Source organism: Fukomys damarensis, unplaced genomic scaffold, assembly GCF_012274545.1.
Source record: "Fukomys damarensis isolate Sample0158 unplaced genomic scaffold, DMR_v1.0_HiC HiC_scaffold_6, whole genome shotgun sequence".
Lineage (NCBI taxonomy): Eukaryota > Metazoa > Chordata > Mammalia > Rodentia > Bathyergidae > Fukomys > Fukomys damarensis.
In genome coordinates this window covers 32,405,690-32,417,811 of record NW_022900918.1, presented here as the reverse complement: position 1 = coordinate 32,417,811, position 12,122 = coordinate 32,405,690, and the positions used below count along the sequence as shown (strand labels likewise).

General features: G+C 41.0%; 1 protein-coding gene across 24 annotated transcripts in view; it reads left to right on the top strand.

Moving 5' to 3' along the window:
• Dock9 (dedicator of cytokinesis 9) overlaps positions 1 to 12,122 on the top strand; it is a 216,531-nt gene that overhangs the window by 128,731 nt on the left and 75,678 nt on the right. For all 24 annotated transcript variants that reach the window (XM_010604588.3, XM_033760955.1, XM_033760957.1 and 21 more), the window contains 6 exons: positions 501 to 587; positions 912 to 1,001; positions 2,582 to 2,697; positions 2,968 to 3,037; positions 3,899 to 4,024; positions 4,894 to 4,965. In XM_010604588.3, the coding sequence (XP_010602890.1) occupies positions 501 to 587; positions 912 to 1,001; positions 2,582 to 2,697; positions 2,968 to 3,037; positions 3,899 to 4,024; positions 4,894 to 4,965 (561 nt within the window). The remainder of the gene's footprint in view (positions 1 to 500; positions 588 to 911; positions 1,002 to 2,581; positions 2,698 to 2,967; positions 3,038 to 3,898; positions 4,025 to 4,893; positions 4,966 to 12,122) is intronic.

Genomic DNA, 12,122 nt, shown 5'->3' with positions numbered 1-12,122 from the left:
TCTACAAACACTTCATTTCCATCTTTTTATTATCTCACATTTTTTCTTCTCCTATATTACCTTTCCCCTACCCCTCCCACCTTCCCTACACCTTTAGCTCCTTTCTTCTCATTTCTAAATGACAGTAATCTTATTAGGATTTTATGTTTTATTGCAGATTATTCACACCAGGGAAACTATTCGGTATTTTGTGTGTGGTACTTTATACTATCTCTTTCAGAATCCTGAACTCAATCCAGTAGTAAAAAAATACTGATGAGATAGAACAATTTCCTTATTCAGTGGACAGTAACTCACATAGCTGGCACTACAGAGAAAAGATAACCATACGTAAGGGAAGAAGGTGTGCAGAAGTCAGTATTGGCTGTACTTCTGCTGTTGCCAGGCACTGCTCTCATGTCACTAAAGCTCTTTGAGCCTTTAATCCCTCAGTCTCTTACTGTTGGTCACATTAAGCTAAGACAACTAATCTGCTGGAACTTTTTCCCTATTTTTTTCAGCATTATGGTCCAGAAATTAAATGGGTAGATGGAGGAAAGCCACTGTTGAAAGTTTCTACTCATTTAGTTTCTACGGTGTATACACAGGTGCGTGCTACTCTGTAAAAATTAGTGGTGAATGCTCTGTGACTTATTTCGTACTTTTTTTGTTAAACAGAATCCTAATATGTCATATGGATATTTTTACCCTACAGATCTTTATTTAAAGAAAGTACATAGAATGTGCTCATTTGTAGTAATATAAATGCCTAGTACAAGTAACATTTTTCAGCAGTGTTCTTTGTTGGAGAATCGCTGTCATTTTAATGTGACCAATTTCCTAGTATTAAAAGAAAATTATGCATGCTTGACTCAAGAAGCTGATACTCCTATAATATGCATACTAATAGACTTTTCTTCTCCCTCCCCCAGGATCAGCATTTACATAATTTTTTCCAGTACTGTCAGAAAACCGAATCTGGAGCTCAGGCTGTAGGAAATGAACTTGTAAAATACCTTAAGGTATCTGTGTCTTTCTTAATCGCCCCTTTTTAATGAGTTTGGAGTAGGTTGGGTTTTCTGTTTGGTATGAGTGTTGTTGTTGGCTCTTGGAAACTTCTGTGAGGTATCAGGGATGTCACTCAGTGGTAGAATAGTGTTGCCTACTGGTTAGTAATCTTGGGTTCCATCCCCAACGCTATAATCAGGCATCCAATCAGAAAAACTTCTGGAAGGATGTTGTCACCTGGTGTTTTCATAATGATGGTTTCAGTTTAGGTTTAGAAGCAAGTAGAGTTAGCACTGCTCCTGTCTTTTGTAGTGATCCTATATGTTCTCTTCTCAGAGTTGGACTTTGCAAACACATTTTTTCTCATGCATGTAAAGCCACTTACTAGACACAGGTGTCTGTGAAGTGCTCCCTGAGTATCGTGCACAGTGTCAGCACAGAAGAAACAGTCCTTGTCTTAATCCATTTTGTGCTCCCATAACAGAAAACTCAAGACCATAATTTACACAAAGAACAGAAATTTATTTTCTCATAATGCTAGAGGCTGGGAAGTCCAAGGTCCTAGTGCCAGCATCTGATGAGGATCTTCTTGCTGAGTGATCCCACAGTGGAAGGCTGAAGGGAAAGATTGGGTGGAGGAGAGGGGAAGAAAGAGAGCAAAACAGTACCAAACACATCCTTTTATAAAGAACCCACTCCCATCATTCCAAATCCACCTCACTAGTAGCATCATTAATCCATTCCTAAAGCCTGAGCCCTCATGGCCCAGTTACTACTTGTCAAACACCACCTCCTAACACAGTTGAAATAGGGGATTAAGCTTCCAACACCTGCTTTTGGAAGAACACACTCAAACCATAGCAGTCCTCTCCTTTAAGGAATTATAGTTCACTGTAGGAGATAAAGTGAATTTGGTGAATGCATGCTAGGTAGATAAATCAGAGAAATAACAAACCTAATCATTTCCAGCTTTGTGCAGGAGCTAGAGAGGCTCCTGAAGTCGCTTGAATGGTGAGAGCAAGAAGAGGGTTCATGGGGGACTTTCAACTGAACATAATCATGGGGGACTGTTTTGGACCAGACAACTTAACTAGCTATGGGCATTTTGGGTGCGAGACCAAGTAAGAAATATAATAGGCTAGATGGATTTGGTTTAGGCAAGGAAAAAAAAAACATACATGCACATATTTTTGAAACAACAAACAATGAGATTTTTTTTTATACATGATAGCTCTTGGCCCCTTTTCCATCCACCAACAGCAGTATGGCACCTGTGACATGTGTCCTTTGTCACAGCTTCCCTGACTCTTTCTGCTTTCCTTTTCTAGTTTTAAGGACTTTTGTGATTACAGCAGCTCATCTGGATAATCTCTAATTTAAGAACAACTGATTAGCAATTCTCCTGTGCCATGTAGCATTCACAGATTCTCAGGATTAGGCCATGAACATCCCTGGGGGCCGTTTTACAACCCCCTGAACCTTCCATTCATTTTAGGGGAAGTACTTCCATCTTTCTGTGAAACTAAGTAGAAATTACTTTGCGCTGGGTAACATTTTAAATGATAGTGTGAACTTCACCATTCCTTGTCTGTAGAGTCTGCATGCAATGGAAGGCCACGTGATGATCGCCTTCCTGCCCACCATCCTAAACCAGCTATTCCGAGTCCTCACCAGAGCCACCCAGGAGGAAGTCGCAGTTAATGTGACCCGGTAAGGGAGGTGGATGGATGGATACTTTTCTTTGCTTCCAGTCTGTCCACATCTGGAGCACAGTCATGCATATCTGGGATGCTAGTATGTGCTGAACATTTATTGAAGAAATGTCTTGGTCCCATACATGGGGATGCCATCTAATTCCTCGTCTCCTTGTTTCCTAAGTGCCAATAGCATCATCACTGTTCTACTGCTACTTCTATAATAATGAAATGTTTCCATTTTCACATTACTATTCATTGCTTTATTCATTCCTGTGGTGTGTAGGGTCATTATTCATGTGGTTGCCCAGTGCCATGAGGAAGGATTGGAGAGCCACTTGAGGTCATATGTTAAGGTATGTAAAACAAACTGTTCTGATCATTTACATCTGTGGCTCTCCAATTTTCCTTCTAAGGACTTTTTTTTTTTTTTTTAAACAAGCCTGGTTATTTAGGGATGTAGTTCTAATTTGCTACCTATACTTTCTATCCTATCCCTATTGCCAGAGCTTGTACCTGAACAAGAGAAAGTATAAAGAAAGGCAGCCACTCCTTCATTTATTTAATTTCATCTTTTGAACAAGTAAAGTGGCTCAAATAATATAGAATTTTAAAGACTTTTAAGTTACTCTTGGCAGGCCTCTGGTAAATTTAGTCTTCTTCATTTTTCTTTTTTCCACCTAAATTCTAGCAAATGGCTTCTCCCAAGCAAGAGAGGCTAATTCTGGCCACAATCAAATAAGATGGCTAAGTGGGACAGCAAGAGATGTCAATAGGACAAATATCAACAGGTTGTTTATTAACATACAACATTATATATATACATAGTGGCAGTTACATGTGTTCATTCTAAGTCTGCTTTGTGAGTTCAGCTATGTGATAGTTTAAAAAACAAAGTTTGGGTGCTTGATATCAATTACTAGTGTTGCAGGACACATTCCTTGAAGTTCCTCTCATAGATGGATGGAGTTACAAGCTAGATAGCTGCTGATCTGACTGAGTCAGATGATTTTTTTACCTGATGGGCTCCCTGAAGACATCCTGGGCTCCCTTTTTCTGTTACATGACAATCACTCTTCCCACCTTTGTTTCCATGCCTTCCTCTCTCCCACCCATGAAGTTAGACTTTGGTCCCTGATCTCCATTCTTTGGAGCCTCAGTATTCAGCCCATTTTGGAGAACCAGAGCAGTAAAATGTCCTTCTCTTTTTTTCCAAGTATGCTTATAAGGCTGAGCCGTATATTGCTTCTGAATATAAGACAGTGCACGAAGAGCTGACTAAATCCATGACCACCATTCTCAAGCCTTCTGCTGATTTCCTCACAAGCAACAAACTACTGAAGGTATGTAGGATAGATAGCCAGTGAAAGACTTTATTGAAACAGATTAATGGAGAAAGGTTGATGAATAGATACTAAGTTACAGTTAGATAGAAGCAACTACTGGGTGCTGCTATGCAGTAGGTGACTAGAAGATAATGAAGTATTGTACATTTCAAAAGGTAAAATGAGTTTTGAAAGTTTTCACCGTAGAAAACGATGAGGAACTAGATAGGTTTAAACATGTTTAAATATTACACAATGTAAAAATATCAAAATGTGAAGTGGAGCTCCATTAACATGTACACTTTGTATGTTTTTATGTATCACTTAAGAAGTAGGCAAGTTAAGGACCACTGGGCATGGTAGCATAAGCCTGTAATCCTGGCTACTTGGGAGGCTGAGGTAGGAAACTCATTTGAGCTCACAGTTTGAGACCTGGCAATGCTGAGAGTGGTAACAGAATCATTTCTCCAATTGCAGCTTTGCTAATCATGTATTCAGATAGGTGCTGCAAAGAATTACCACATTCACAATTGCATTGGCTCTTGAGTCATTATATTCTATCAGTGGAGGACAGTGATTTAGAGATTATATATTTAGGGTGTCATTAAGCAAGAGCTCCGCACAGAGGAATATTACATGGATGATCCAGCAGTGCCTCTTACTGGGGAGGCCTGCACTTTCCCAGTGGATGGGTTACTGTTGAACATGCTCAAGTAGAGGACACCTACCAGTCTCCTCTTGGGCCTGATGATTTGCCAAAAGATTCAGCTGTGTTTTAGGGTCATGGCTGCTTTTGGCTGATAGTGCTGCCAGCCTAAGAGAGTTCACCTCTTACCTCTTAATTTGTTATTCTCACCGGGGTCTTATTTCTTTTCTTTTTCTTTTAGTATTCTTGGTTTTTCTTTGATGTGCTGATAAAATCCATGGCTCAGCATTTGATAGAAAATTCCAAAGTTAAGGTATGTTACTCCACAGTGAGGCTTATGTCTCCCTCATTGCGGGTGCAGCTAATGTTTCTAAATGTTTTATATATGCCAGTTGTGGGACTACCCTAATTGCTTTACAAGTTATAAAATATTATAGCTTTCTGACTGTCCTGTGAGGGAGATACTTTTCCTAATGTTTTCTAGGTAAGGAAGCTGAGGCCAGAATGTGCCAAGCCCATGCTATGCTGCTAATTTGTGGAGGGACCCAGATCTAGATCTAGTCTAGTCTAGATCTCTGTGCTGTGTTCCAGAACCAGTATGTCATTAAATCCAAAGAAAAGTATGTTTTTTCCTTTGAATGACTTAGAGTTTTCAGATTTGTTAAAATGGGAATAGTACTTTAAGCATTAATTTTAAATGCTGTTGCCTAGCATTTGTTAAGTGTCTTGACCATTGTAGACATTTCTCTGGGGCTTACATGACAGCATCTCATGAATCTCCTGTTCTCTAGAGCCAGCGAAAGGACTCTGAGATAATCCAACCTTTTGGGGCAAATGTCCAATCTCAAATTTCTGTGTCCCTCAGTGCTTCCTTTTGGTGGTGCCTGGATGTGTGTCCCTTTGTGGCCCTGTCCACTGGTTCCTCCTGTCTCGTGCTATCTCTTTGTTCTAATGAGCCTAATCCCTCAGATGACTGGTCTTATCTCTGGACTTGAGCCTATTGAGGTATGACTGGGGTGGAAACATTTCTCTAAAGTTCCAATTCAATAATCACAACCAGCAGTGTTGCTGTGTGGGTTTGATGGTTGGAAGAGCTCCAACTGAGACAGGAGTCCTGGAGCTGTGCCTGTGACAATGAATTGTGGCCATATGGTAGCTAGATGCAGGGTCTGGCTCAAAGGAGGGGAGCCATGCAGGAAGCATAGGCTGCACATTCTCACAGTGACCGCTGTTCTGCAATTCTCGCAGGTAGGAGAGAGAAGCTAAGGGAGGGAGGGTCAAAGGGTCAAGATCTAGGTCTTCTGCCCAGGAGTCTGGACGCTTGGAGGAAGGCTGTGAGATTTTGCTGGGCAGAGCACTGGTGGTTCAGAACCTAAAAGCTGAATTTTCTTCCAGTATAGCAGGTGCTGGTGCTTGACCAGGTGGTTTCCCTTTTTGTTTTTTGTGTTTTTTCTTTTAAATCCAGTTTAAAGATCTAATTTTTAGTGCACAAGGAGATGCCAGATGGCAGTGGGCTCTATCTTTCAAAGAGAAATGCACCATCTAAATTGTGCCAGAATAGCCCGCCAAGGGAAAAGCTAGCAGATTGTCTACTTGGCAGTATGTAGCTAAGTGTGCATGCCCACAGACATACAGACACGGATACGCACACGCGCACACTTGAATATGTACTTTCCTATTAAAAATGTTGTTGGGTACAGAATAAGATTATATCCTGTATTAGTTTCTAGGTCTGTCATACTGGAATATTAGGGACCAGGTGACTTAATCAGAAGAAATTCACTTTCTCACAGTTGAGATGCTCAAAATCCTGGATCAGGGTGTTGGTGGGCTGTTGATAAGTGCTGCTTTCTCCTGTGTGGGTCTGTGCGCTTGTCCCTCTTTACAAGGACACCAGTCACTTGACTTATCACCTCTTTAAAGACCCAGTGTCCAAAGAGATATTCCAGGGTTGGGACTCTAGCATATGAATTTTAGGGTGGAGGGAGACACAGTTGAGCCCATAACAAGGTCCTAATGGAGTTTTCATTATTTTCAGCCTTGAGTAAATATAATTGCTCCAGAGAAAATGACCCCTTAATGAACTAAAAATTACAACTGATTTATTCAGCAAATATGCATTGAGCCCCTGTGTGCCAGACTCAAGTGTTACAAATTTAAATATAATGGAGCCGGGCGTGGTGGTACTTACCTGTAATCTAACACTCTGGAGGCTTAGGCAGGAGGATCACTGCGTTCAAGGTTAGCCTAAACAGAGCCAAGACTCTTTCTCCAAAAACAAGAAAACCCAAAAACTTGAATGTGGCATGGTTTGTGCCCCTCAAGGAGTTCAGGTGGAAAACTATATTTAGGGCGACAGTCACTTTTCCACTTGCTGAGTGCTCTGAGGGAAGTGTTCCAGAGCACAGGAATATAAGAGGACCGTGTGGAGAGGAGAGGATCAGGATGGCTCTGATGAGAGAATGGGAGTTGGCTGAGACTGAAGGAGGAGAATGAAGACTACGATGAGAAAAGAACTGCGTGGCAAAGGGCTGGGAGCCAGCACCTCATATTCAGGGAACTGCAGCCAATTACCTTTTTGTGGAAGCTGCTGCAAAACCCACATGGGAAGCAGTGCAGGAGGGAATGAATACTTGTGAGAACACTCATAGGATATAGATCCTAAATCAGGCATCTCTCTCTGAGAGCTGTGTTAGGGAATGAATGAAGGAAGTTAACTGTATGTGGGTTCTCAAGATAACAAATTAAACCACTGCATTTCAAGGATGGTGGAGACACAACCAGTATCTTCTGGTCCAACTCCGCCCTTGTCTCACAGAGATAGAAGTGTAGACCCACAAAGTGACAAGCCCAGGGTCATGGGATCAGCCAAACCCAGCCGCTTGCAGCCTTAGGACACAATCCTCCAACACCTCTGCTCTGGGAAATTGGTTATTTGCCTTCTGAATTGTATCCAAACCATTCAAATGTTGCCATACACAGACTTTTCCATAACTTAATTATGTCTGGTCCCAAAACAATATTCAAAGAGATTTTAGAAGTCTTTAAAAATACATATATTGTCTACCTGTGCCTAAAAGAGAGCACTGACATCCAGAAGGAGAAAGTTTAACCACATAATTTACTCTGAAAAGAGATTGAAAAATACCCCCTTCGACTTTGGAAAGCTTCTGTTCTCACTGGAGAGGGCCGCCGTAGCTTCTGCCCCTTGTGCTGCAAGTGCCAGCTGTTCTTCCCACACGTCGGTGATCCAGGAACTTTTCTGACACAGCTTCAAGCTTTCATGCAGTTTACTTCTATCTTAGAGCTAATGAGCTGTATATGTTTCAGTACCTTGTTTGGGGGTTTGTCTTATGTTTATTGAGAACTTACTTATTTATGTCTGTAATCCCAACACTGGAGGCTGAAGCAGGAGGATTTCAAGTTCCATCCCATCCTGGGCAGCTTAGTGATTTAATGAGATCCTGTCATAAAGTTTAAAAAGGGCTGGGGATATAGTTCAGTGCAAAGGCTCTGCATTCAATTCCTAGAACAAAAGGAATAATAAAAGAATTTACGGCTTAAGAATTGTATGTCCTAGACCGCTAATCCAGTGTTCTGAATCTAGGAACAAGTTCATTCACTGTTCATGATTTCTCTTAGAAATGTTTGGGAAATCCTTTCAGAGCTTTTATATTTTTAGCCTGAAGATTATTAATCTATAGTAATTTCTAATTTTAGTAATTTATTGGTTAATTTTGATGTCTTTTTAACATAGACCTTGTTTGTTTTTTTCCCTCACTGAGGTTTTCTAAGAATACCATGAACCCAGTACATACCAATTCTGTTAGGGGTACCTGGGCCCTAGATTGGTATAGGTTCCAGATAATACTTTTTGGTTTGGTTGGTGTTAGTTTATTTATTTATTTATTTTTTGATGGGGTGTACCAGAGTTTGAACTCAGGACCTTGGTCTTAGGAGGCAGGCAGCAGAACCACTGAGCTAAATCCCCAGCCTCTGGTTTTGGTTTTTTTTTTGAGTCAGGTTCTCACATTGTAATTCAGGCTGGTGAACTCCCAGCGATCCTCTGCCTCAGCCTCCCGAATGCTGGGGTTGCAGGCGTGTGCAACCATACTTGGTGGATAATGTGTTTATTGTTACCTTAAGTATTCTACCCAGGAATATCTAAAATTTGTTGGTACTTGCAGAGACTGTGTGTGTTGAACTGCTGATGCATTCAATGTACATTTCTATACATTCCCAGTGGTCACCGGGTGACTCTACTCAATGCATAGGATTTACATGGATGAATACATTTTCACTGTTTTTTTTGTGTGTATGGTTTTTTTTTTTTTTTTTTTTTTCCCGGGGATTGAACTCCGGTCCTTGCACTTGCAAGGCAGGCCACCAAACTGCTGAGCTAAATCCCCAGCCCTTCACTGTTTGATTGTTTGTTGTTTGTTTTGTTTTGTTGGCACTAGGGATTGAACCCAGGCCTTCGCACTGAATTGTGTGTTCAGTGCACTCCCTCCACACCTCCACCTCTTTTTTTTTGAGACAAGGTCTTACTTAGTTTCCTAGGCTGGGTTTGAATTTGAGATACTTCTGCCTCAGCCTCCCAGTGTGCTGGGATTGTAGGGATAATCCCACATTCTTATGCTTGCTGCTAATGCTGCATAGTGACTGAAGGCAGTGGTGTCCACTTTCTTGGCTCCAATCCAGCTGCACCTTTGTTAACATTGACTAAGGAAGAATGTGTGTCAGAGCTTTGCTTTGAACTAGCATCTGCAATAAGCAATTTTTAACTACAGTTGTTGACCCTTCATAGTTTGAGTCGATCACATATGACTGAGCCACACTTTAATGCTTTATAAGTGAGAGGTGCTTGGAATTTACAATAAGTGGTTTTTGAGGAAAATATAAAATGTCATTGAGGCCTACTGTGAAGTCCTCCCCCAACTCTCTGCTTTCATGTTAAACATTTTTTAGGTGTTTGTTTCCACCACTTATATGTAGAGACTATAATTTCATCAGACTGGTTTTGAATGTCTTCCTCCCACACTGACTCAAACTACCTGCTGGCATTCCACAGGTACCTGTCAGGAAAGGAGGCTGGAAAGTTGTCTTAGGATAAGAAAAATATATACCTATTAGTGTGTATTTGCTTGTCCTTCAGCTGTTTGAGCAGGGAGAGCTTTTATTTGAGTAGTGTAAGAAGGATGTTATAGTCATCTCCTTTAAGGACTACTTGGACTTCCCCCAAGCCAATCTGTACATTCCTGTGCCTGGATAACAAGCAGAATGTTAATATTAATATCCATACTTCCAGCCAGGAGGGAGTGTTTTGAACAGTTTTTTGTGAGGTACAGAGCACAGAGGAGAAATAGAAATGGAGTAGAGGGCATCTCCAACTTGAAAGCTGGCTACCATGGTCACTGGAGAAAGAAGACATTCAGCCTGGGACGGTTAGAGCAGAGCTTGGAAGCCAAGAAGGTGATGATTTAGTAGAGACCATAGACAAGTAGACTAAGTTCTTTAGTAGGAGTGGTAAGATTTAAAAACGAAAAAGGTATGTCAGTATAGTGTCTTGAAAACTTTTATATCAATGAGTTTGCCTATTCACAGGAGTTTAAAAAACATGTGAAACTGATTCATGCATCTGTTACTTTCTTATATTTTTTATGCTTTATACTTTTTATGTTATGAATAAGAAAGATTATTGAGACTATACCATTAATCTAACCCATACTTCCTTTTTCTGCACACTAAGTGAAAAGAAATGAAAGCATGTATCTACACCAAGACCTATATGTTCATAGCAGCTTTATTCATTATAGTCAAAAACTGGAAACAGCTCAAATGTCCATCCACTAGCAAAAGGGTAGACAGACTGGCAATTTCGTGTGACAGCATACCACCTAGTAACCAAGGGAACAAAATACTCATCCTTGTAAAAACTGGATGAATCTCAGAAGTATTAAGTGAAAGAAAGTCAGACACAAAAGACTACATACTGGGTATATTCTAGGAAAGGAATAAGTCCAGGGACATAAAACAGAGCAGATGTTACAAGAAGCAGGGTGTGGGCATGGGGGTAACAAAAATGAACTTTCTGATTGTGGTAGTAGCTACATACCAATATCCACTTGTTAAGACTCACCAAACTTTTGGGCTCTGAAAATCTGAATTTTAATTTTTATTATTGAGGTAGATTATTCCTCAATAAATGGAACTTAAAGAGAACATAGTAAAGTAAAATTTGGGTGGAGGAAGAAAGCCACCCTTCATGCTGAATGAGAACACTTTGAGAGGGGCAGTAGAGCAGGAGACTTGGCTTACCAGGGCAGATGGAAAGTGACAAAATTTGCTTGGAATATCTTAAGCTTTAGGCTATAGGTCCAACTGCTGTGACCAAACATAACAGTGATTTAAACAAGAAAATTTTATTTCTTTTCTCATAACAATTCAAGCTCATGTGGAGACTCTTCTACAAGTTATCAGGGCTTAAACTTCATCTTGTTGCTTTGTTCCCCTGGAGTGTTGTTCTTTCTCCTGACCTAACTAGGACCTCACCACAGCATCTACATGGTAGCCAGTAGGAAGGGAAAACACTTTTCCACTTCAAGGATATGACCCTGAAGTTGCACAGAGCACTGTCCAGACCTAGTCACATGACCACACCTAGCTTCAAGCGATTCTGATGAAGACAAGTCTTTATTCTAGGAGTCTGTATACCCAGTTAAAAGCTGAGGTTCTGTTTCTATAAAAGAGAAGTGGGGACAAATATTGGAGGCACCCAGTAGTAGCTGGTACAGAGGACAGTGACAGAACCAAACTTCAGCTGGCAGGTGGGAGGCTCAGGCTTGGGCGAGGAAAAGAATAGAACTAGAGAAACAAATTTGTGAGCATAAGAATGCTGAAACCATAAGTCTAAGCTTTTCTTTGAAAAATGATTGTGTTTTGTTAGTCTAGGTTACCAGATCAAATTAGACACGCAGAAGATTTATTGGAATGTAAGGCATATGAGGGAAAATGAGAAATAGCCTAGGAAATGGTGGGAAAGCCATCAAACTACAGGGCAGGTATTTTCCAAGTTTATGGGAAAAGGGGGAAGGAAGCATCTTAGATTGCATTGCAGTTCTAAAAGAAGTAGGCAAGGACACTGGAGAGTCCCCAAGACAAGAGTCAAGTCACCAGAGTCTTGTCCTGCAGAAGAAGCCTGCCTTAGCATCCCTGCCACCTTCAGTCACTGGCTGGGAACAGCCCATGCAAGGCTTGGGTAGCCGTGGTGCAAACGCAGCCAGATTTTAGAGCACAGTGGAGGGGTCTCCTCCATTATGTGTCCTCCAGTTAGAAACCTGAGGTAGAGAGTCTAGAGAGACTGATTTTTATGAATGAAAATTTTGAGGAGGGCCAGGGATGTAGCTCGGTGGTGCAGTGCCTGCCTGGCAAGTGTGAGGCCCTGAGTTCAATTCCTTGGTACACCCCTCC